The 27,486-nt window shown below is 40.6% G+C and overlaps 1 protein-coding gene across 1 annotated transcript; it reads left to right on the top strand.

Moving 5' to 3' along the window:
* Positions 1 to 26,188, top strand: LOC128455852 (dehydrogenase/reductase SDR family member on chromosome X). Its single transcript, XM_053439771.1, has 7 exons — positions 1 to 157; positions 1,617 to 1,724; positions 9,670 to 9,738; positions 18,125 to 18,226; positions 18,955 to 19,162; positions 20,250 to 20,457; positions 21,905 to 26,188. Exons 1-7 carry the CDS (start codon positions 55 to 57, stop codon positions 22,082 to 22,084), a joined length of 978 nt encoding a protein of 325 aa, XP_053295746.1. The 5' UTR covers positions 1 to 54; the 3' UTR covers positions 22,085 to 26,188.
* Positions 26,189 to 27,486: the final 1,298 nt, after the last annotated feature.

The raw sequence follows: 27,486 nt of genomic DNA, 5'->3' as shown, positions 1-27,486 counted from the left end.
AGTACCGTTTAGAGTGAGGTGCTCCTCTGTGCTCCTCCTCAGGTCCTGACAGACATGTTCCCTCTCCGGTCTCGTCTCCTCCCGGTGCTCAGGCTCTACCTGCTCGGGTTCAAGGTGCTACTGCTCCAGCTGTTCACCAGAGCGTTCCGGCTGCCAGGTCGGTTCCACTCCCGATAAAGTTGTCCGCTGTGCTGCTGCGTTCCTTCACCTCCACGCACAGTCTATGGTTCACCCACTGCTGTGTTGTGTCCCTGTCAGGTTGTACTGTGAGTGATGCACGGCCGTTAGTTACACATCGTAACGTTACTTTGTGCCTGTAGGAGCCATTCTTTAAACCGGGCTGTCACCGTGGTCCTGTAACGTGTGTCAGACGCTAAGCTAGCCGCGTTAGCTAGTTTTTAGAGAGAAAGGAGTCAAAACACTAGAGACATTAGCCTCTATTTGGTGTCTTATATCAGCCGAATTCACCAGAACAGCTTAACAGTTAATTTTAACATGAAGTGATCGTTTTCAAAGTGTCTGCGTTTGTCAGCAAGCTACGTGGGCTTAAATAACCACTTTTTATAACGTGGCTTGGTCTGTGGTGGCTGTTCACGAGAGGACAGAACGTATCACAGCCACAGGTCAATGATGAGGCTTGACAATGACGTCAACAAATCTAATATGAATTGTAGATTAAAAACTATATTTTGCAGCAACTCACTTCACATGAATGTTTAGGTTATTATTGTTTTTGAATGTTAGACCTACAGTGACAAATGCCTGTATACTGTATAGAACAGGTACACATGTCATGCAACATGGTCATCATCATATATATACATAAAAATATGACTTCATACTTATACTATTGATATAGAGTTATACTTGTAAATATACTTTTTCCATTAACTATAAGTATAAAGTATATACTTATACTATACTAGTTTTATTTATTCTATACTTATACTTATATAATATATAAAATGACGTCATACTTATAACTACATTTGAGTAAAAAAAATACAGGAGTTTGTGTTAAACATCTCTTACATACAGTGCACTCCAAAGACATTTAACCATACTGTGAGTGATATGAAGTGATTTAATATAGGGCTGGGCGATATTACCCAAAATGATATCAAGCAGTTATAATTTCGTTAGTGGGGGCTTAGACTTTTCTGTACAATCAGAAAATATCTATTGTGTGTTAAACCTCCTCACTGTGCTGGCACAATGCATAAATGAGCATGCCATAGATATTTATTGAAACTTTAATATATTGTTATAAATGAAAATTATATTTATGATTACTGATATTAATTTATTGCCCAGTCCTAAATATATTTTTCAGGAAAGAGGCAGGAAGTTAGCAGTTATACAAAATTATTATTCAGGTGATTTAAGAACACACAAGCGACTCCATTCATTCATCGTTTAAGAAAGCTAGGGAAAGTCCTTTCACAGTACAACCTGCATTAAAAAAACTAAATAAAGTCAGTTTGAGATTTGCACACTATCTACAAGTGTAACTACAAGGACTTCTCTTGTTTTGAAAAAGTGTCCCATCTTGAAGTAGCTTCCTTATCAAATGACATTCTCCCTGATATCTGTGTGTCCTCTTCTGCCTCTGCCAGAGATGCCCAGACAAGATGGCAAGGTTGCCATAGTGACAGGAGGGGGCAGGGGAATCGGCTATGAGGTAGTCCGCCACATGGCCAGACTGGGCGTGCACGTTATCATAGGTACAGTATGAGACCGCCACACAAATGAGACACACAAGCATGGCAGGAGATACAGGGTAAACACACGTGTATGTCAAAGAGATTTCCCCTCAGGCTTACTCACATTTGTTTTCACTCAAAAATGAAATGGTAATATTAATGATAACCTTTGGTGCTTCACAGTTATTAAACAGCTAATACAAAAAGAGAAAGCTATAAAACATGTAAGAACACAATAAATGATGGACAAAAATAAGCATGGAGATAAGAAGATAAAAGAAAAGAAAAAACGTTGGTTGGTGAGCACTGTTCTTCAAATGGCAGACTCTCAATTTTCTGAGTCACAAACCCTTTTGTAAGTTCTCTCTCATTCTCTCGTTGCTTTATAAAAGTTTCTTTGAGGAGGAGTAGCCTTCTTCTCCTTTGTAATGTATTTAGCCTTGAGAATTTATGAGGAGAAAATATTATATCGGGCTGAAAACCATGGATTTGTGTGGATGGACTCCAGCTTTTAAGACAAATAGATATGTCAACACTTTTGTAACTGTTGCAGCATTACACATAAAGCCTCAATAGATCTATATAATGGCGTATTAAACCAAACATGTGTTGGTTTCTGTCAGAAAGTTTATCTTTCTTTAGGCTTGGGACTAGAACAGAATAAAATTGTGATTTTGTTGAGCCTGCTGGATGATTTGATACGTTAATATATTCAGAATATTTTGACTTTACATCCATTAAAGTAAATTATGCACAGGTTATAACCACCTGCCCACAGCAGTGAGCTTGACAAGGCAATCTGTCAACGCACTCACAGCTTAAGCAGGTGTAAAGCTGGTGGCACAGCAACCTTAGAGATGATAGTGAAAACGCCCTTAATCACTGCTAAATGGGCCTAAATGAGTTTTCAGCTGGGTGATCAGCGGCAGCACAGGGAGAACCCAAAAGGCTTCTGTCAGGCTGTGTGTAGTAGGAAATGTCAGCACATTTAATTGAATCCCTGTCAATCAATTTGAAAAACGACACAGGAATTGTAGTTAGGAGTAATGACTTTTCGTAAACAGCACCATAAACACAATAATCCACTGTCATCACAGTGCCTTTTTTTCTTTTACCTTTACTCTAAAATAGATGCAGATGAAAGCAGTTGCAATCAAGGTCCTTGGAAAGTCTAGGAGGCAAATATTAACCCAGACAATCAAAGCAAATGCTCTATGGTCTGCATGAGGGATATCAAAAGGAAAACATGTCAAAATACCTATTTTTGTGAATCAATCAGTTGTATTTAAGGCTCCATGGGGTTAAAGAGTGTTTGGATGTTTTCATACCTGAAAGTCCAAACCAAGGTTTCTTTCTTTGTTCCATTTGATTCAATTAGTTTTGGTTTCAGATTGCAATTCAGGGATTTTGTATGACATACACCTTACATGGATTGTGTCTACCTACTTGACATTGATTGGTTTGTAGGCCGACGTGTTTCTGACAGTGTTGTGTGTTGTCAGTTTGACAGGTGATAGTCTTTCCCGCTTGAATGGAGAAAATTAATGAAATGGTTAATATCGTTAATTTCCTTGCCACTGTAATATCATGATGGTATTATTACCAGTATCACAATCTTCAGGTGCAGTGCAGTAGTCAGAACTATCAACCTTATTCGATGCAGTGCCTATCTTTGTATGGTGTCCTGGTGTATCATGTACTACATCCAGTTTAGTTGAAGGAGGATGGCTCTCTGTTGGTGGAGCGACAGCGAGGATAAAAGGCTTCAGAGATATACCCTTATCAAAAGCAATGCGTATTGTACAGTGAACCAAAATGTTGAAGGAATCATCTGTGTAAAAGCCTGTTGCTGACAGAAATCCTTAATTAGTATCAGAAGGTCAGTGGCACATTCAGATGCCTCTCGACGCCCCGCTGATCCGTTTCAAGGTTTGTCTTCATCATTAGAAAATATGTGATGCTAAACTGTGAGATGATTTTTGAGCTCTGTCGGGATTTAAAGGTTAATAACCAATTGAGTGTGAAATGCAAATTTACGTTTTGCATGAAACAAGGTCTTGTATTGTTCCATGGTTATTGTTAAATATTTAGTGGTATTTGCTTTTGGAAGAGACCCAGCGAAGTCTCAGAGTGGAATGGACTGAATTTCTTGTAGTATGTGAGAAACGTCATCATTTTACAGAGCACAAAAATACTGACTACCTACAAAGTATAAGTATTTATTTTTAAATGTGTTGGTAAAAAAGGACAGCTTTTATTTTAAATATAATAAATAAAGAAAGCCTGTGATAACCAAACTCTGGACATTGTTGCTCTTTTCAAAGGATTTGCGTAAAAGATTATAAAAAAACAGATGAAGAGCGTGAGATTGCGTGTGTGCGTGTGCGTGTGTGTGCGTGTGCGTGTGCGTGTGCGTGTGCGTGTGCGTGTGTGTGTGTGTGTGTGTGTGTGTGTGTGTGTGGGTACTGCGCAGACATTATCAAATGAATGAACCCCTTATGTCGTATACATTTATATGGTGCATCACTTTTTTGCTTTCCTCCTTAAAGTGCCACTTTGTACCTTCTCACCAAGGAAATGTTCTCCATTGATCACTCCCTCATCTTTTATTCCCCGCAGCCACTTCCTAAAATATGTTGATCAAGATCAGTACCTATGATGTCCTCCCTGTCTCCCACTTATATTAACAGTTCAGCTCATGTGTTTTGTTTATCATTTAGGGTTTGATGTTGATGCCAGTGAGCCGGAGCTGGAGCAATAATCCCACTTGTGATGTCAGTGGGTGTTTGTTGCCCTGTGGTGAAACTGATGAAAATAAATTCCACTGTTAAAGAGGGATGAATGCTGCGGTCATGTTCACATGTGTGCAGTTTGCTCTTTCCACACGCTCTGGACTATATGTTGATATTTTTTGTGCATTTCAAACTTTTCTTCTCAGTAACAGGTTTAGCAGAAATTTAAGTGTGAAATTATTATTACAGTAACAACCCTATTCGTCAAAGTTTTTCTTAAAACATTGACACTGTTTCTTTGATATCCTTTATCATGATCTACCAAACAGCTTCACACAAGCTGGTTATAGCTTTATCTTTGTTGGAGACACATTGGTGGTAAGATTCCACTGTGTTTAATTGTTTGTATTATTGTGCTTTGTTCTTTTTGTCTGGAGGGTTCTGTCATTGGAGGAAGTGCGTTTTCCCGTTTTTCCTCCAACATCTCTCTCAGCAACACCCCAGAACTGGCAGCTGAGCTAACTGCCATTAGCAACTCCTCAAACGTAGCGTCCCGTAGGGACTGGTGTCGTTTCTGCTGTGCCCATTAAGCTATCAGGATCCAGTTTGACTCTTTACTCTATTTGTACAGTCACTGGGTTTGGTTTCAGCTCAACTCAATCATCATGTTAAACCACTGAACTCCCTGTGGTAGCTGTGATGGGTTAGTACTTCACTTGTTGACAACAGCTACTTAGGGATTTAATATTTTACATTCTGTATAAATACCCACTTGAGTTTGATCACCTTATTTACACATTGTAGAGAGGTTGTACTCCTTGTCCAGAGACTGCAAATGCAAATTAACTGGAAGATAATGTTGCTCATGCACATTTGTTAATTGTGTATTAACAATTAAACAGTAAAGTAATGAAGGCTGGAGTTTAAGAGGCTTTCTGAAACAGTCTGAACTCTTGATTCAGCACCTTGGAGAGCGCATGGTCTCTGCTAATGACACAGAGGCCGGGGTCTTTCTGTTTGGAGTTTACATACATGTGCTCCCTGCGGCAGTGTGGGTTTTCTGCGGATTACTCGAATTCTTCCCACAATCTGACTGTTTGTCCTATGTTGGTCCTGGGATGTGCGGTGACCCGTGCAGGGTGTTTTCATCAAATGTCAGCTGGGATTGGCTCCATCCCCCACATACAGGCTCCACAATTTCTCATCACAGTTAAAATATGATAATATTTGCCAGGGCTTTGCAATATGAGTATACATGTTGGCTGACAATAGAAAAACTAAATGTTACCTTTAAAAAAATCTCTCTTTACAGCAATATGAATATATGATTTGTGTTCTTCTACATAGCATATGTTCAGGCAGAAAATGAGCCTTCAGGCAACAGAAGAAGCCTCTCTTTTAGAAGGGAGCTCTGTTGCCTGAATGTGACACACAACACACACATCACAAATCCGTAGTGGGCAATTTGTCCCCACAGTGGACTGAAACACTATTAACTTAGGTTGCATCTAAAAAAAAAACATGGCCCCAAAGTTTTTCTCGGTTAAGAAACTAATGAGTATCGATTTATGTCGATATCTGGATGTGACAGGATCTCTCATGGGATGTAAGGATTTATTGTCCAACCGTATTATGTGCCGATAATAAAATGTTAGTCTTGTTTTGTGGTATTTGTGTTGATGGAAGGGAGGTGGTCGAAGGAGTGGAGGGGGCTTGACTTTATGGGAGCTTTTCACATCACTCTGTTTTGCGATGATTCCTGAAATACAAATAAAATGGGTTGGCAGAGAATATTTTAAAATAAATTTTCTTAAAATACCCACTTAAGGTGCAGTACATTACTGCTTCAATATGCTGTGCACAGTACAGCAATATGTTTTAATGCGGTTTGGCTGCCAGGGTGAGACCGGTTTTTCCATTCAGTTCACGAGTTTGAAAACTTTGAAGAAAAGTCAAGCTTTATTCATTCCGAGTACACCGCAAAGTCCGTGTCAGAGTATATCCTTGGAGACGGTTTGAGCAGAAGATAACGAGACTTGAGAGCTGTGCTCTGTATGATTACACACACACACAGAATCAATACATGAAGAACTTCAAGTGTGCGTGATAGACACAGACAATTGCGTGTGTATTGAAGCTGATCTTGCAGGAAAGAGTCTATCTCCATTTTCAATTTCCCCCCCACCTCTTGAGATAATATTTGGTGGTAAAATAGATCCGACTCTCATAACGGAGTGGATGCATATTTCAGGTGGAGTGGGAGCAGAGTGCTTGCGTGAGGGGAGTTAATGGTTTGAGCCCGTGCACCGGCAAATGCCAGAGATGGAGATTTATCAGTGTGCAATTTGCCTTGAAGTGTTTTTGAGTAGGTTTTGATTGAAAGGGAATATATTTAAGAGAAACAATTACACTTAAATTATTCTGTGTTGGAAAATATTGTGCTCCTGCATAAACACCAGTACATCCCACTAAGATAATAAAATAAAATAATAATCTGTTTAATCTGAAGCTGTACTCTATCTGTTTATCTGTTTGAGGCTGTACTCTAATATTGTGTTAGTTTGTTAAGCGTTTACACACATTTACTTTAATGCAATGAGCTTTATTTTACCCAAAAAACATGGATAGATCCTTTATCATTCTCTCAGCTACTATAACTGATGTGATAAGGGTACTGATGGAGTTTTAAATCAGGTACATTTTTAAAAGTTATCAACATTTACAGATTTCTTCTTCTTCCATTTCCCCATTTTAATTCCTTCAAAAGTTCAATGCCGATGATAATAAATTCTTTAGCAGCCTCTCAAAGACGCCGGATAGCAGCTGGATTAGGTTTTCCATGAAATGACACATTGTGATATGTGGGATCGATAAACAGGACGTACAAAGGAAGCCATCCTTGTCTTCTGTTATCACATTTGCTTCCATGGAAAAATAATCCTCTGGAGGCCAAATTGGTTAAATGCGACTAAATTAAATTTTATCAGTGAACTATCAGTCAAGCTGCTGCATGATTGTTTTCCTGATCCATTACCCAAGAGGCAAGCAGGTTTGCAATGTTTTCCATGGGAACATTTTCTTATCCATTACAGTATAAGCCTAGTTTTGTAAATGCTGAGAAATTCACTCACAAAACACCCAGAAAAAAAGCTGCCTTTTTATAATCTTCGTCATTTAACAAAAAACATCTCATATCAGAAAAACTGAAACCGACTTTTTGTGGGACAAACTCTCATTAATCTGACCCATCATAAAAAATTAGTTATGAGTTATAAGTAATTTTGAACCTTCCAGCACAGTAGAAAATAATTCCGTCTTCTGAAAAATCATTCATAAATACATTTTTCATTCAAAGCAATCAGTCTGCTCCACCAAACCTGAATAATGTCTCACTGACAGACCCTTGTTTTTCTGCGTGATCCAATCATTCACGTATAGATTAGCAGCAGATTGATCAAAGCGCCAGACAAATGATTTCTCTGCTTTTGATCGCAGCCACAGCACACAACATGATATCCTGTCATAAAATGAACCCACTGTTTTATCAGAGTCTCTCTCGGGGCTAAACCAACCACAGCATTTTAAAATTCAAGGTTCTTCATCAGATTGTGTCACAGGACAGGAAACCGACACACCGCTAGGTCATTTTTATGTGGGGTTGTTATTAGAAAATATGTTTGGATGTCAGACTGTTTCGAACAAACGTCTGACACATGTTCTATAAGAGTGTTTTGGGCGTAACATGCGATAAACCAATTTGAGTGCCATCTCCTAGTAAGGTCAAATTGACTCACACTTAGACCTTGGCTTTTAATGATGGATTTCCAGGTATCAAGAGGGAATTTGACTTTGCTGAGGTGCAACAGTGCAAAACAGACATCTAGGTGACAGCCGCAGCCATAAATAAAGTCCAGAGAGGAAAAAAATACAAGATACTCAGTTAAATTGATCAAAAGCTGTCCAATGCCTTGATTTAGCAATGTGTCAAAAATGTACTAAGACCAACACTCCCATGTTCCTTCAGAAGGTTGCAAGTGCGTTCGCTATTTAAACAATGTGGGTGCAGGATGGGAATGCAACCACATCAGTTGGACATTTGCTCAGTGCACTTTGTGCTGCATGTAAGATTTGGTTTCAAGCTTTAGTTGAACTGATGCCTTAGCTAGTTTATAAATATGGGGAAGTTTACTTGTAACTTTCCTATTCTGTATCATGCTCAGCATTTTGCAGACATTTTGATGTGAAAAAATTAGGTTATGTTTTCAACCCCAAGCCCAAAAATATCTAGTAGGCAAATTATTTCCTCTGGGCATATTTTTAATCAGTGGCTATTTTAATAGAGAGCTTTTACCAGAAGCAGAAATGTAAGGATATGCAGCATTTTCATTGAGGGCCGGTTCCTGAGCAGAGAGGCCTTTTGAACAACAGCTATTTGTGTAAAGAAAGAAAACAGCTGTATGTGTGTGAAATCTGTGTGGGTCTGTCCTGAATATGTGTATTTGTGTTACCCTTGTAACACGTCATCCTGAAGAGCCACATCGAGCCTGAACCGCAGTGCATCAGGGTAAATGATGCTGTGCCCTTGAAAAGGCCTGCGTGATAATCCAAGATTAGTGTGTCTGTGTGTTTGTGTTTGCAAAGAGAAAATGAGAGTGAGGCTATTTGTGTGAATGAGTTTGAATAGGAAGAGAGTTTGCGTGTGTGAGTATACATTTTTATGTGCATTTATTCCCTACATTTGAGAAGTGAACAGTTTATATTTAACTGCTGTTTTGTAGATTGACTGAATTGACTGGAACATCTAATTGATTTATTGTCAGCAATAATTTGTTGGCAATAAAATAATAATTTAGATATAAGCCCCGTTATCTTCCTCATCCTCCTCTGTCTCTTCCCTATATTTGTACCTTGCTAATTTCTTTCTTATCCTATGTAATAGATGCGAAGTTCATTTGTATGCAGTCGTTCTCTGTAAACAGTCCAAGTCAATGACGGCATCTCACACCCGGGCATTTGCAGGTGTTAAAAATATTAAATGATCTAATGTACTGTATCTGATGTTAAAGTACAAACATATTTTTGTTACTTTAACATTTTAAATTTTTTCTAAACACTGAACCATTATATAATATACTTAAAAATCTGAGTGACAAAAGACACAAACACTATTATTGTATAAAAGCCTCTAAGGGCTTGTCAAACATTGTATTAATCTGTGTGTGTCTCTCCTTCAGGTGGGAGGGATGAGCGTGAGGGCCTGGCAGCCGTCAGAAGGATCTGTGAGGAGTATAAAGAGGCCAAAGGTAACATTGCGAACATCCCTAAGAACAAACACACAACCACCCACAGACACACTAAACCTTTGTGTACATGTGCGTTTGTTTTAGTATGCCAGTGTTTGAAGATAAAGGGCAGAGGTGCATCTGTGTGTCCCTAAGGCTTGTTTTTACAGTCTTTTCCAGACACAGACGTAATTGCACACTTGCAGGCTTACACACACACAAACACAGACAGCGCTTTCATGCCAAGTATACACTGTCAGGATTGTTGGTTGATGCACTGTGAGGAGAAGGAAAATATAGGGAAAGAGCTGAAAAGAACACGAGGGGAGAAAAGTAAACGAAAATGTGAGGGGAGTCGGGAGAGACGTAGAAATGGAGGAGGAGAGCATGAAAAATTTACAAATATAGGAAAAAATGACGGGAGATGGGTTAAGGAGGAAATGGAGGTGCAGACGAAGAGATGCATATGAGAAGAGACAAATTATAGCCACAAAGCGATGTACTACCATCCATTACCGAAACCTTAAAGTGTTCTCTGTAACTCACATGTTGAGGAATGGATGCAGCTGACCTTCACAGCATCATCAATTCCACCGTAGTCTCATGACTGAGATGCCTCGTGAGTTATCCTTCTGTGTACCAAACATCCTGGAGTCTGATCCACCTAGCAGGGTTTGTCTGCAGCTTCTTAACTCAGAGGATGCTCAAAGATTTATACCACTGCATTAATGAGGTATGATCATTACGTCTGAAGAGGTCCTTAGTTTAGCCTACTTCATACGTACTTTAATCGAACACTGTATTGTCTGTAGAGTCAACAGAGAACACTGTTCATCAGGTAACATTAAAACCACTGACACTGTGATCGTGAGACTGATTGGTGCATCCAAACCAAACGTGAGGCTACTTCTTTGCGTGATGAGATTTCATACAAAGTCAATACAAAGACACAAAAAGACACAACTTTAGGGTCTGGGCACGTTTACAGATACGTCATTGGTTAAAGTTCACCAAAGTTATACTCCATGCAAAGCTACACAGCGGATTTGCTTCACGACAGGAAGTCGATTTATTTGCCTCCCCTGATCCTGAGGCCACTTGCAAGTAAGTAAAGTGATCCTAATATCATTTTGCGTTTGGTGCGAACACACCAAGAATGACGTCTGCAAATATGGAGTATCAAAACACAGTTTAAAGGCCTAGTTAATTGGATTTGGGGGAATCTATTGACAGTAATTTAAGATAATATTAATAATTATGCTTTCATCAGAGTATCGTTGCCTAATTTGTTCTAATTTACTTAAATTAGAATGAGCTCTTCAAATCCTTGAGTCCTCCATGTTGCACCACAATGTTTCTGCAGCATCACAAAACAAACAACCAAAACACTGGCTTTAGAGCGGACCTTTTTCATTTTTACATCACTGGAATCTTTTTCACATTACCTTCCCCTCGCCTCCCAGCACTCCTCTTGCATCACTCTCTCCTCCCACAGGAAAGGATGAGTGATGGGAGGGCTTTTCAGTTCGTTGCAATCTGCAACCTAACCATTAAGATGCCACTAAATCCTACAAACTGGACCTTTGATGAGAAGCTCGGGTCATTGCCTGGCAGCAAGGAGCCGAGGCAGTGACAAAATGGCAAAAAGCCATTTCTTTACTATTATTACTTTTGTCACTATATATCAAAACTTTAAGCTGCACTCGTTCTCTTTCTTTGCTGTCGTCCTATAGACATACTGTAAGCTATTATAAACTCTCCTCTTCTTCACATTCTTTCCACTTGAGCCTCATGCACTTACGAACGCTTGTCCCTTATGCATCAATCAGACAGGATAAATACATGCTGTCATTCTTCCTGGTACAGTTGGATACAGGTTAGGTATGATGTAACGTGTAGTGCTGCCAATTGGGAAGCAAGCAGTGGTTTGTCTTGCCCGGCCTCGCAGTGGAGAGCAGCAGAAAGATGGGTGGCTGGGTCCCTGCTTGTGTGTAAGTGGCTGTCAGGTACAGAGACAGCAGCCATGTAGCTGGTGTCATTGAAGTCGATTTCCCTGGACGGGGCCGTGGTGGAATTGATTACTTCTTTTGTAATTGGCAGGCACTGAGGCATAGGGGACAAGAGGGGTGTCTGTAGCCAGATGCTTGTGCACTGAATGAGAATGTGTTGGCGTGTGGGTGTGCATGCGTGCGTGTGTGTGTGTGTATGTGTGTGTGCGTGCGCATATTTGAATGCAACAGTAATGGATTCTCATTAGTATGTGAAGCAGGAGCTTTAAACATCTCTGTCCATACACCCTTTGGCATCTTTCCTAGCATTTGCACATTAGTCCGTTATGAAATGGGAGACTGCTCATGATATACACCAGGGGCGTGGAACGCCTGGCCTACGGGCCATATGTGGCCCGTGACGCAGTTTGATTGTCCCGCAAGGCAATCCATTAATACAAAAAAGCAAATCAGTAATATGAAAAAAATTCTTATTAGCAATAACGTTTTTTTTTCTAGAATAGAAATAATGTAAAATAATAGAATATTTTACTTCCTGGCTGTATGCCTGGCAGGTCATGGTGAAAGACGAAACACACATGCAACTCTTCCGTCAATCATCATGGGGACTGGCAAGGAAACAAAAGTAGATTTGCACTTGGACTTGGAAAATGGACAAATTATTACTGATCACTGGCAGTGATGAAAAGGCCAATCTCAAGCATCATTACAGCTGTTAACGTGCAGCTAAACTGAATGAGTTGAGAGGACAAATGCTCTTGGATAAAAAAAAAACATTGAAGGACTAGCAAGAAGGTTTTTTCTCTCTGGTCACCAGAATCCATTTTTTGTCTTGCCAGGCCTTATGGACATTTGCAGAGGTCACTCAAGAGATTCCAAGTTGTCACTACACACACAGATTAATTTCACAAAGTATGCTTATATATTGTATACAATAGAAAATAGAGACTGGTCATTTGAATCACCTTTAATGCAATTAAAGGAAAAATCATTAGTCTTATTCTGTTTTGAACCCGGACAGGCCACCTTCGAGATTCAGGAAATGTAAGTCTAGTGAAAAAAAGCTTCCAAGCCAAGCCATGTTGATGTACAACCACACTAGCTGCCCAATCACCTCCACTTGCTGGTATATCTACATTTCCTATCAAAGAATTGGTATTTTGAGAACTATAGCATTGCACCATTCATCTAACTCAAGTGTATATATAGATATATACTTTTCATCTCCCCCTCTCTCTATCTAACAAACACTAGATATAAATATGTGAAGGTGTGTTTGGTACCATTTGGTGCCATAATGGAGTGAAACAAAGGTATAAGGCCCAGAAAACCTCAAGAACAATCTTGTGGAAATATGCTAATGACTTAAGACTGCAAGTGAGCTGTAGTCAATGAGGCTTTAGCTATTTCACGTAAAATTATAAATTCACACATTTGCACACAAATACACATCACATGCAGTTACTGGGTGTATTTTTGCCACAGGCAGTGCAGTCTGTCCACTACCTTTAGTCATGCTGCACTTGAAAGTAACACTTTGCCGCAAACTATAGGCCTAGATTAACGGTGTGAAGCAAGTCAACCTGTGTGTGTGTGTGTGTGTGTGTGTCTGTGTGAGTGTGCGTTTGCATGGTCATGGTCAGTGTTTCTGCATAGCACATTCAATTATTTTTCATTTCAGGTGCTGCTTCCTTCCACCAAAAGCTTCAGTTATTTTACCAAAGCCTTTTCACTCCAATTAACTTTTTCAGCCTCTGATTACTTACTTTTTTATAAAGACAAATTTTTATTTAAAAAGTAACACTATAACCCATTCAATCAAGAAATCATTATACCACTTAAGATCAAGGCAATATTACACATTACACCTGAGCTTTTTTTCTTTCAACTGCAAGTTTCATTCACTATTTTGGTCTAGTCATGATTGAGTCATCACCCCTGCAGTAAATGTTTGCAGGCTTATTTGATTTGCTCAAAATAGATAATAACCCAGACTGCAAACCCCCGGCAGACACTGAAGTCAGTGTAGGAACATATTGGTTTCATATTATGACCTATAATTCATTTAGTCTTGCCTTAAAACACAGTCTTTATGGCTCTATATTCTGTAATTTGTAGCATAGATTTATTGATACACTTGGACACATCATCAGTGATAGTGTCTTGGGTCATCAGGTGTTGTGGGTCTTTCAACTTCAGACATTAGACCACAGCTTGACCCTCCTGATCCACAGCCCTCCGGAGGATTTCCCTGCTGTCTCTGAAGCTCTGCTGCTGGCTTCTTTTTTTGTGTGCACCAGTGATGCCCAGGAGGCTGTCAGCTTTGCACAGAGATTTTCTTGCAAAGCTCCTGCTCGTCATTTAGATTGACATTCACCGTGCGTGCGGCTCTTCTGCAGCACTCCTCCACCAGTTCTGCATACTCAAAATTGTTTCACTCCTCTCAGGGCAGTGTAAGCTCCAGATTGACCACCTGTTTCTGTGTTTCTGAGGTCATCCCTGTCACTAAAGGTGGTGTCCTCAATTTTCTCAAGGAACCTGAGTGGCTTTCCCTACTCCACCTTTATCAACTAGTCATGTACTGTTCAAAGAAAGTCTGCTTGGGTTTTTTAGTGGAGATTTTAATATTCCTTCTGTTTTCACAAATGCGATTCCACACCTTGGTGTCCTGAGATGCTGAATTTGGTAAATTAGGCTACAGATAGACCCAAGATATACATTCACCTAATGGTCATGGTGCCGGCAATAGAGACCAATTGGATGAGGAATTTGCAGAAAGGTTCATCCTTACAAAGCTAAGACTATGAGATCCTATTATCCATTGTATGTTGTCCATGCACCTTGCTGACACATGCTTACCATCTGGCTTGGGTGTGAGTCCCATACCTTAATATCCATCTGGACCAAGTCCCACATCCCATTACCCTTGGTTTTGTTGGAATGCGGCCTGAACCTGCTGGGGCCAACTGTCACTGATCGCACCACATTTTTGCTGCCGCCGAGATTCTGCTCGCTCCACTGCCTCTCTTCACTACCAGTCTTCACCACAATGCCAAGGATCATGTCAACGAGTACGGGAAGAGTGTAATGATTACAGACAAAAGCACAGTCCAGCTTGGCCTCAGCAACATCAGCTGAAGTCTGTGGAATACTGGCTAAATGCCCAGACTTTAAATGTGCAGGTATCCCTATGTTGTTTATGAGACAGTTCAAAATGAAACGATTTATACTTTATTTTTCCGGGTCTCATAAGAGTTTGTTGCAGAACTTTTCATTCCTCCTTTTGCATTTCCCCTCTTTATATTTTGACAATATTATTATGAAGGAGAGAGATGAAGTGAGACACTGGTGTGATTCAAAATGTAATAGGAATACAGAATATCCTGTGACTTGTCTACCATTTCATACTGTGTTGGGTTTCAGGCACACAAAACACATTCAAACATTTCTGAATATGGTTGGACCATATTAAATTCACATATTATTTCTGTCAGATGCAGAGCATGTGAGTAATACAAGATCTCTGGCCTGTTGGGAAGCAGAGGAGGAATTCAATGGGATTTTCCAGTGATGCATTTTCATATCAGAGTTAGGTATAATCCGGCTTAATATTACCTGTGCTGACAATCAGGATGCATGATGCATGTTTAAGCCAGGTGGATTGAGGGGATTTCTGATAGAAGAAGCAGGAAGTTCTCCCTCATTATATTTTGTATAAGTTTTCGCAAAGAAGCACCAGCTAAAGCAGAGGATACTATTTATACCTTGAACATAATTGTGCCTCTTACCAATTCTTATCACCCAGATTAGTCAGTTAAATGCATTAAAATTCCTAAATTTATTGTCTAAATTTAACTGATGATTGTATTCGTTTTATTTGTATAACATGTATGACCTTCGTTAAATCTTACTTTTGTTAAAAGCTGGATGAATCTGGACGCTCAGTATAATGAGTTATAGAAGGAATCTCAGTTGGAACAGGATGTTCATTTTTTCAGTGTCTCTTTTGTCACTGTAGTTGCTCTAAATGTGCAATGATGTGGCAGGAGCCATTTGTAATCACATTAAGTGTCCACAATTATAAACACAGTTGTGAAACACTTGCGTTTGCTTTTCCATCCACACTGTTGCAAAACTCAGGTGAAGGCAAAAGGAAAGTAGTGAAGGCCGTTACCCCACTGTATGGCCAGATTGTGGTAAAATTTTGAAAACTGGTGCAATGTCATCAAACTAAAAGTGGAATCATTGTAGATTTTAGCTTGGTGTGAGAGAGAACAGTTAAAATAAAGATGCTAATCACAATGAAATAAGGGATATGTCAGTTAAGATGCATACAATTGAATAATATGGACATAAACAACCTTTTATGGCTGCTTATGGCTTATACCTAAACATACTGAAAGATCAAGTTGAATGTCATAGAAAACGTCTGCTTTCCAAGAAGTCAGGCCGACTTCAGATTACATAAAATCAACTCGAAATTGGTTTCAAATTCAATGATTAAAGTAACCCTTTAATTTGGTTTCCTCCCATGTTAAGTACGTTAACATGAAGTTTGATGAAATAAATGGAGACATGAATGGATTCAGTGCACGTCTCCATAGGCAGTTTCTGTCGACCAAAAACACAGTCAGGGTGCGTTTGGCTTTCGAGCTGAGGAAGCTGAGCTTTATAGAAGCTCCTGGGATCTGAATTCAGGGCTGACAGCAACGCCCCGATCGATGGCGTTTCACTCCCAGTGGGCTTTCTAGATATGACTGGCCTGTCAGATAGGGACTGGCCTCAAGGGAGCCCAGTGAAGAGGACAGGAAAGGAGCAGCATGCACCAAACAGACAAACGCACAAAGGCACGTCAGGCCAATGCACATGTGCAAACACTCAAATTTACTTTGTAGTCATTTTTAAATGCATACATATTCTGTTACAAACGTATTTTCATTGACATGAACACACATACTTCTCTGCTTGTGTTTCTTTCCTTTCTACGTCTGTGTTGCTCTCTCTCTCTGTCCTTATTTTTCTCACACACAGAAGCACGCGCACACACACACACACACACACACACAGAAGCCCACACACACACACACACACACACAGCAGGAGTTGAATGGCGTGGCTTGGAGATAAGGCGCTATCAAAGCTTCATCGGGGACGGCTGCACTCTCATCTGTGGTGGTGGCCTTTTCCTCTATCAGTTCGATCAACTCTCCTTCCCCTTGCTCCCTCTCAGGCCTCTTCCTGTCCTTGTCCATTATATTTGACCCTCTACACACTCACTCCAGTCATTGGGGGGAACAAGATATTATGCTCTCGATATATGAAAGATATGGCCCTTTTTGTATTCTTCCTGCAAAATGTTAGTGCCTTTGTGTTGCATGGTACCTGATAAAAGATTTCTCAAAATTATTGTATCCCAGCAAGGTTCATGTCGATCTATAAATATATAGCATATTCCCCCTGTCACCTGCCTATTCAGAAAATGGAATACAACGTTACTTTACTTGTGTAGAATAAATCGATGGTTACACCTGCCAACCTAAGAAACCACAGTAGAGAATGCGTTGTAAGAAATCATCAGTCAGGCCATACTGCAGGTTTCTTACTGTATTATTCAAATTTGTATATTATTCTACTGTTTTTATGTTTTTAGTTGCATTTCTGTGATCTAAAGAAAGAGATGAAATCTCAGTGACTGAAATGTGCTGTTATTACATCCGTGCTAAACACTAGGGAATGAACTAGGGGAGTAACACATGTGAAATGAATCCAGATCGAGAAGGAAGACGAAAAAAAGTGATGTTTTGTCATCAAACAAAAATAAGGTGAAATGGCAAATGTAAGTGAAGCTCTTCAAAAAAGGAGAGGCCAGTACCTGTAACTGATAAGAGTTTGTGCAAAGCCCGTAGTTAAACCAAAGATTTACTAATGTCTATGCTCCCAAAGGAAGTAGCCTAGCACAAAACCCACAATGTACTGGCTATGACTATGTCTCAAACCGACACAAAACAGTATATTGTGCGTGTCCACAATATACACACTTCTACAGGCTGGAGCAATCATGTGACAGACAGACACGCCCATAAATCCCACAACCCCATATAATTTGCTGGCCATAAATAAGAATATGTCTAATTGCTTTGCTGCCTTTATCTCAGTATATTACAATTGCAGTGCTTGTTTAATATGATTGGGGTTCAGGTAGAAGTATAAGGTTTTATAGGATGTAGAGAGAAAGTGTAGCACTGCCAGTGTCCTACTGTAAGGCCCCACCAAGTCTCATGATTAATACACTCTTTGATGTCGTACTGCCAAAACGACTAGCAGAAATAATCCGTTTGCAATGGCTCTAATGTATGTGCTTCTCTCTGTGTGTGTGCGTGTGTGTCTCTCCATATCAGTCGAGTTCAAGAAGCTGGACCTCGCCTCTTTGCAGTCTGTCCATCAATTTGTCCAACGCTTCAAGCAGCAGGGCCTGCCACTAAACATACTTATCAATAATGGTGAGTGATGGAAATGTCTTGTTCCCGCCACATGTGGATTGTCTGCAATGTTAGATTATAAAGTAATTAGTGAGGAAAATAGGGATCCTCGAAACAGCAGTGTAATTTAAATGCTATCACCTGAATTTGAAGTATTAAACTCGGCTTTGGACTCACTGACAAATCTATAACATATAGTATTTCCCATTTAAGTACTGGAAGAAGAACAATGCGGTTGTTTTTAATCAGTTAGTGACAGCTTATTGACCAATGAACTCTCCCGGCCGTGTCAGATGGCTTAAATATACAGTATGATAGAAACAGTATGATAGAAACAGTGTGATAGAAAAAGAAAATTTGATCGTCTACAGACAAATCAGTCAGACTCTGCCCTGAACTGAAGCCCTCTGGAAGGTCTGTGTCCTTATTGATAAGCAAGCCACAGAGGATTTTTACCGTCACCAGTAATCAAAGCTCATGTAAAACCTTAAACGGAGGGATTTCCATTTCATGTTTACCGACTCTTGTTTGAAAGCAACATGCCAGTTAAAGTTAATGTAAGAATGCGCTGTAAAGAACACACGTCAATAGCTGGGCTGACCACTCCAGGGATATTAGAGACTCTTAGGATTTAAAAATATTGATATATTAAACAATTTGTAAATTGTTTACATTTTATTCTGCACCATGCTTAAAATAAATGCTTATAAAAAAGCTGACTTGCCTCTTTGTCCATTTTCTATGTCTAGCGGGTGTCATGCTGGTTCCCGAGCGCCGCACTGAAGATGGATTTGAGCAGCACTTTGGGGTGAACTACCTGGGTCACTTCCTGTTGACCTGGCTGCTCCTGGACACACTCAAGGATTCTGGGAAGTGTGGTCACTTCTCTCGTGTGGTCAACGTCTCCTCCTCCGCCCACCGCATCGGCGAGGTCCGACTTAACGATTTAAACAGCCGGTAGGTTCAAACATACACACACACGCATTCACACGCCTCCACACACTCGCATGTTGTGGTGTTTCATTTGAAAGAATATTTTAAGCCCAAAATTTGATATTTGTGTTTATCTCTGGCTGAAAACTACATGAGAGAAATGTTCAGGGAACCTGTCAAGAAAAGAGAAGTGAGTGTTTGGGCTTCTGTACTGTTTTATTTGGTTAAAGATTTCCAGGGCAAACCTGTCGCGCTCACCTGCTCACGCTCTGTACTGGCATCACAAACACAAGCTCCTCAGTTTCTTCTGGCGTTAGTAGCTGTTGGCTCCAGTTGGTTCAGTATCCTGCCAGAGAGCAGCACTGCTGTCCGGAAATATCAGCAGCCCCAACGTCTTCATTGTGTTGTTTCATTTGCCATTGGGCTGGTCTGTGGATCATGGCTGTGAGCAAAGACTCTCACATGTTATCAAATCTGAACAAGTCTGTTGTAGTGATCTGTAGGATCTTTGGAAAAGGATAAAACAAACAAAACTCTCCCTGTATTTCTCCCCAAGTCCTGTTGTCACACAGGACTTGGACTTAGATTTCAACAGGCAGATCATCATGGTGGCTGTAGGTTGCTTGTTAAAGACAAGGACCCTTGCAAGATATAAAATATTTGGTTACCGGCAACTTCTGGAATATCTTAAGGAGGAATATCTTCCTGTGTGTTTTCTTGCATGAGTGGAAGAATGCACCTTATTACCTTGTTATTACTTTTCAGGGATGATCAGATCTTCAAAAAAAAAATGCAACTGATTATGCAAACTGCTTCTCTTCTGTTTTCTCACTCAAATTAAAATGAATCCCGAGTTGGGACATTGTCCTCAATTACCTTTCTAGTCTAGTTTGTGTATATTGTATCAGTGTTAAGTTTCCAGTGTAGGACAAACTCATCCTGCTGAACAAGGATAAGTTCTTATTTAATGAGAATTGTATTTCTATTGTGGCAGTAGCTTAATTGAATGAACTGAACAAAAGCGAGGCAGCTGTTTACCTGCCCTCTACCCTCTCATCCTTTCATACAAATGTCTGACATTCTGTCTTACTTCCTCTCTCTCTCTCTTCAGCCAGTGTTATTCAGCCCATGCTGCTTACTGTCACAGTAAACTGGCCCAGCTGGTATTTAGCTCCCACCTCCAGCAGGAGCTACAGCACGGAGGCTTCCCAGTGACTTCATGTGCTGTGGACCCTGGCATGGTGGACACTGCTCTCTACTGCCACCTCTGGAAGCCCCTCCACCTGGCACACAGCGCCCTTGCCCCCCTGCTTCTGAAGGTAAAACACTGGGGTGACTTTCATCTGCTTTATTCACCCATAGATCAACTTTGATTGACTTTTGTACTAAAAAAAATTCAGTAGCTTTGCAGCATTCATTGTCTGCATTCCTAGAAGGGAGCTGCGTCTGTCACTGCTGTTGTCACCACGGTGACCTGAAACACCGACTCGACTGCAGATGATATTCTAAATTTGAAACACAAACACTCATTCATGCGCACACAAATGCACACGGTCCCTCCACATAGCTAAAAATGGAAGTGCAAAAAAAAAAATCTAAGCAGGCTCTTCACTGTGTCGTATATATTTAAACATTTCCTGCATAGCTGAAAGCGCTGGCCGCAGGCTGCTGTTAATGTCTCTGGGATTTAATGGAAGGAGACGTGTGCGTGTTTGAGACCAAAACCACGATTGTCACAGGCATTTGTCTCCGAGCGCAACCTGTGGGAGGGTTCTGCCCCACATACACAAACACATGCATCACACAAACTCATGCATGTAAATCATCAGCACACACACACAAAGTAAAACAAATTAAATAAAACTGTAACAGGTGTTTATTTAAATGTCTGAGAACCACTAGACCTATGCTATTTTATTGAAATACAATGTGGAGTGCTCCTAAGGGCTTATATCCCCCCATGAGCCACCACTTGAGTGGGTCTTGTGTTGAAAAAAAAACTTTCCTTTTTTTCTGTGCAGCACTTTGCAACTTTCTCAAGAAAAGTGACATAAAAAATGATTTTATTATATTATTTATCTGAATGTGATGTGGCCACATGCTGCCTCTAATGTATAACTGATTAATGAAAGCTTTTTGATTTTCTGACGCTCTTTAAAAAGAATATGCAACCAACATGTGTCCTCACAACACCAACATGTTGTGAGAACACAGTCATTGTTATTGGTGAATATTGTTGAGCAGCATCTTTGGTAGTATCAGATACAACAATATAACAATATTTTTTTTAACAGATTTTGGGGAAATATTGAGGAGAACTAAGGCATATTTATTCAAACACACACACACACACACACACACACACACACACACACACACACACACACACACACAGAGTATGCCTTTGTCAGTGTTGATGCTCGCAGAATGTGATCCCCTCTCTGCTCTGAAACTGCTCCTGGTCTCACAGCTGACACTGAGATCATTGTTAAAAAGCATCAACTCTAACACTCACGCACACTTATGCATGCAGACACACGCACGCACGCACACACAGGCACACACACAGGCACGTACCCTGAGCCTTCTTTTCGCTGACACTAACAGACACTGACATTAGCCGTCCTCTGGCGTTCATACACACACACACAAACACGTTCTTTGTTTTCGCGGCGATAACTTGTTGTTGAACTTGTCATCCTGCAGACTCTCTCATTCCTTTTTTTATTCAGCTGGTGCATGTGTTTGTGTGTCTGTCGTCCACAGACCCCTGTACAGGGCGCTGCCACTGTGTTGCACGCTGCCCTATCACCAGCCCTGGAGGGGGAGTACGGAGAAGGCTACTGGTCCAATGGGTGCAGGGAGATGACAACACCCCCGACCTTTGACCCCCAGCTCAAGCTGAGCCTCTGGGAGACCAGCCTCCAGTTACTGGGACTGCAGTAGTACGATAACCTCGATAAGGACTCCTCCCCGAAGAAGACGTCAGACACAGACCTTCAACTCGAACAAACCAGCCGCTTTCCTCTTCCTCCCTTTTTTTCAGTTTTTTTTCGCTGTCCATAGCGTTTTATTTTGACAATCTTGCATCCACCACGGACTGTGATTGGTTATTTGGGAAGTCAAGACCTTGTTTTTGTTCCAGACCCGCCAAAGAAGGGCTACAGGGGACGGAAGACATGTTTTCTGTTTGTCTCTGTGAGCGAGCTAACATACGCACATGTGTAAACACACTTGAGGGTTAGATGGATATGTGATTTTGCGGCCATAGATACTTGGAAGTTGACATCAGATTATTTCCTGATTTTAGCAGATATCTATATAAAAAAAAAAAAAACACAATGACACATGCTCCACTTTGCCTTAATGTCATTAGTCTGGATTTCAATAAACAGTTTCAAAATACTTAAATAATTTTCTGAGGTTTTACAATGCAGTTATTGAAATATTATTACATTCAATTCTCTTTTGATAATGGAAGTAGATTAAAACGCTAAATTCTGGCTCTATACTAGCTGCAAAATCACATGTCGGTCAAACCCTCACATACACAAACACACACATACTCATACACCATGAAAATTATTAGATTCTTCAGATCTGAACCCAACTTGCTGTGGGCGGAGGAATATGATGTCATAACTTTGCTTTGACACATCGTAATGGTTTTTCGCAGCTCATGTTTCCATCCCCTCCCGTTTTACTGGGAGCACCTTGTTCCTTTTGTAACACCCTTGTGCTTTTACTGGTTACTGCTGTACTGAGTCCTCATGTTGACTGCTGGTTGTAGTTGTGTGTGATATGCTGTGTTTTGGGGATGCTGGGAAAACGTCATCATCAGCTCCTCCGTCCTTTGTCCCTCTTCAACTCAGCACACCAACAAAGAACATTCCTACAGACTGAAGGGGGATTCGGGAAAACCCTGGAATACAGAAGAGATCCCATGTAAAAGCAGGGCAGATTTGGAATGATTTCCTCTGTAGACTTAACAATGACACGTTTGTTTTTTTATTTTGGATTTGTTTTTATGGCCGTCTGTCCCAGTTTTCCTTTGTGATCGGTGTTAATCGGTTTTTACTGCGCCTGTGATAGATGTGTTTGTGCTTTATGCTCATCAGTGAAGCATCGACTCATGCTATAGACCCAAATCAGTTGAAAGATAGCACAACAATGGCCGGTCCAGGAGGAACAGCAACAGAAAGGAGAGCGAGGGAAATCACATTTTTTCCATTATTCAAGCTGTGATGGTTCCTCATTGCTGCTGCTGCTGCGTCTGCTTCTGCTTCCTCATTTGGCGCCGCTCCCAGTGCATTGTGGGATTGAGATTTCCCAGTGGTGAGAATCAAACTCCATCTGCCGAGCTGACACACTCACTCTCAAACATTGGATGCAGTACTGTATATCCAGGCACAGGCTTATCTAAACAAGCACACAGCACGTCTGTCTCTCATTCAGGAAAACACTCACCTACACACACACAAAGATATAACACACAGCCATAAAACCATTGCCACTGTGATTAACCATTTTAGCTGTGAAGATGAAAAGTTTTATCTCAAACTGACTCGATTTGGCTGAAAATCCTTCCACCCAGTGCCATCCCATCGCTGTGTGTGTTGGATTTTTGTGTTGTTGCTTTTTACACTGCCACAGAGCATCCAGCGTTCATTGTGATCTGCCGTGTGTGAAGCAATAGTATCACCGTGGTACTGTGGCTCCTTCAGCCAGTAGCACAGACCGGGACATTCAGACCCGGGACTATGAAATTCTATCAAAGAAAAAAAAAAAACTCACACAAATATCACGAATTCAGAATTTCTTTAGTGACAGTAACGTGCATGTCCCCAATTTCACAACCAGTTTGACGACCTGTAATTGGTCTGGTTTGTGTGATATGATTACCCTTGATGGCTCACATTAGCACGTGGACCTGGTAGAAATGACATGATCATATCATTTGACCAAGATAACCTAAAAGCTCCGTTAAGCAGCAAGACAATATTTAATGGACGGTAGGGTCGTGTGCTGTGATGTTTGAACATGGACTCTGTGGGTCCATTTTTAGACTAATGCATTGTCCATGTCATAAAGAGTCGAAGAGGGCAGTGTTGTTTATGACAGATCTAGGCTGGTAGGAGATGTCTGTTCTGGCTTTGAGACGTATTCAGGCAAATACATTAAATATTTATAATATATATATATATACAACAGCATCATTACTCAGTTGCTTGGATAATAATATGAATCAACTTGTACAAGTGGGAACCTGATAACTATGATGTCACATGAACGCAGCATAACTAGCAAAACACAACACACCTTGAATTGATTCTGATTGGCTCTCATTATAGAGCGAATACAATATGGCCAATCAGGACCCTGTATTGTTTGTTGGATGGGTGGACCTCCACCAGCAGATTTACCTCATTCTAATGAGAGTTAGATTTTTCAGCCAATCAGGGTTCAGTCTGACGAGAACTCCGGTTCAGTTAAATTCAGCTTTTAGTGTACTGGTACCTACGTTAAATATCACGAATGGAAATCCAAAAGAATAAAATGGGACATTTAAATTCTAATTTAAAGCAATCATGAGTTAGATTAGTTTTTCTATTGACGCAGTCATGTGGGAACTGACTGTAAATGCCAGCAATACTCTTCAGTTTTTAAGATGTTATTTTGTGGGTCGTCCAACTGCTCATTGCCCCGGTGCTTCCTTGTTTTACTGTGGATCCTTGAGGCTCCCGTAGAGTACTGACAAAATAAACAACAACCAAACCTAGTTCTCTAGTGAAACAAACGTGTGTGTGTCCCCTTCACACAAAGGACAAACACCAGCTTACCACTCAGCAGCACTCATTTAACGTACAAGGCTTCGGTGCGAGCTACATCACCGTGCTTTCCCACAATCCAGCTGCTATGATAGATGTTATTTAAAAAAAAAAAAAAAAAAACTAAGGGAGGGGGGAGGGGAGGGGGGGCATCTGCACACAAGATTTTCCAAAGAATGGGTTAGGAAGAAGTGTGAGGGTCTGTCTCTGTGTTGTTGTTGGGTCAGCGTGACGAGTAGAGGAGTGGGGGGGCTGCTAAATTATCGATGATTACCTTGTTATATATTTAGCGGACTTGTCGAGAGCTCTGCGCAGACGGAACAGCACACTGAACTTTCTGAACTTGAATTGCAAATATAGAAGAAGAGCAACAAAAAAAGTGACGTTCCGTGATATTGTCTGTATGTTATCTACTCGTAAATTTCAAAAAGCCGCTGGACTTGGACCAGTGGAGCTGTATGTCGACTAAAAACGCTCTAATAGCTTCTTTTCTTCTGACTGACCTGGGATTACATTTATATTAAATGTTCTGGTCCCAAGTTCTGCGATTCCCTAAATGTGTATATGTAAAGGAAGAGATCATATGAAGACGTACACAGTGGGAAGGTTTCCAGATGAACTGATTTCTTACTCTGGAGAAGATATGAGAAAACACATGCAGACATTTTTCTGTCCTTCCATCTTTTTACGCATGGGCCCGTACACCATTTTCTCCTTTTGCTATGAGTGTGACCTTTAGCTCGAGACCCTGCGGGGGGGAGCTGGAGAGGCAGATGTTCCCACCTCAAATCCAGTGTAAACATTCAGTCCATCTGGGAGCCAGAGGTTTTCCTGAAGATGTTCTTATTTTCTAAATCGTTATTTCGTCGTTGTTGAGATTTAATACATTTTATTGCTTTTGCTGTGCCTATGAAGAAAATCTCCCTCATATGTGTATACTGTGACATTTTTCCATGTAGAAATGAGCTCGTAGAAACTGTGATACTGTCTCGTCCTGTGCATTTTGCTGTAAGTTCTTTCTTCTCGTGTGAAGGGAATGAAGAGTGTGTGTGTGTGTCTGTGTGGGTGTGTGTGGTTGAGTGTGTGTGTGTGTGGTTGAGTGTGTGTGTGTCTAGATTAGGGAGTCCATGTCCATGTTTCTTGTCGATGGTTGTGACATTCCAGCAGCAGCCACCACCTTTTCTATTATCCAAAGCCTCTCAATAAACATATCATTGTGCCACTCGTGCTCTCTGTCCTTTGAGGCGTGTGTGAGTGAGAAACTGTTGGCCTGATGACGCTGGGCATGAGACGGCGAGCCCCGAGCACACGCTGAACTTTGGAGACATTCTCAGAACCATCAGTAGAACTCACACAGACACAAACACACTCTTACTAGGTCACCGGGATTAACTCTTATCACATTTTTCCTCTCGTTAAAAAAAAGATCTTTGCTCTGTTACAACCTGAGTGTCTCAAACCTGACGCCTTTAAATAGGATTATGTTGGCAGACACTCCGCGAACAAAGCAACCCCCCCCCCGACATCCGTCAGGACTAATTGAGGTTCGGTGTCTTGCTTAACAAGGACACTTGGACATGTGGACCACGTTTCTTGCAATTAAGGGCCAACCCGTTCTATGACCTGAGCTACAGCTGCCTCAATTTGTCCGTTAGGTTTTCAATCCGAGCCTCGGAGCCTCGCCCCCTAAATTGCATTTGCTCTGCCACCTTAAACTCTTTAAAGTCCTGAAAGACCTGATAGCATGTGTCCCTTCACTTTCAGACAGAGGCAGGCAAAAGCAGGTTTCTCCTTTATATTATGCAACTGCAACTCATCTTGCTGAAGCTAAAACTGCATGAAAACTCCACAAACGAATACAGCACTTTTTGAAATGAGAACAACTTTTAAACAAGTTTTGAACAACATTGCTCCCGAGTTTTATGGAAGAATAATAATACAAATTCCATCAGGTCCAATTCGGTGGCTGGTTTTATTATTATTATTTAACATTTAGAAGCAATAGTTTTTCGGGCTGGACTAATTTAGATGAGGCAGTTTTATTACTAAGCTCATTTCATACACAGACCTAAGTTCAAGAGGCTTGCAAAAACAACACAGAAACCAAATTAAAATAAAAGAATTTAAAATCAGACAGTATTGAAAGAGGTTAAACAAATAAAGTGGATACATCTGTATAAAAAAAATCTATTTATAAGGGAGAAACAAAGTAGATAATTACTGCATAAGTATAATAAAAAAAGTATTTGAGTGAAATATACTGATGGTAGGCTATAACCTCATAAAATAGCTAAGGCAGAAAAGGTAAACACAACTCAGAAAGTCCTGGAGAGGCTGATTTATGATCCAACATTCTCCCATCTGCCAGTAACTCATTCGGTTCACATCCTCCAACACCTCTGCTTATGTGATATATCTCTGTCTGCACCGGAGGGTTCTGATAAATTCACAAATTCATTCACATGAAGGTAAGAAAGCTTTTCACAGGTCATCTTACTGGGAAAGTACGTCCCTATAGTT

Source organism: Pleuronectes platessa, chromosome 14, assembly GCF_947347685.1.
Source record: "Pleuronectes platessa chromosome 14, fPlePla1.1, whole genome shotgun sequence".
Lineage (NCBI taxonomy): Eukaryota > Metazoa > Chordata > Actinopteri > Pleuronectiformes > Pleuronectidae > Pleuronectes > Pleuronectes platessa.
This window is presented reverse-complemented; position numbering and strand designations above follow the sequence as displayed.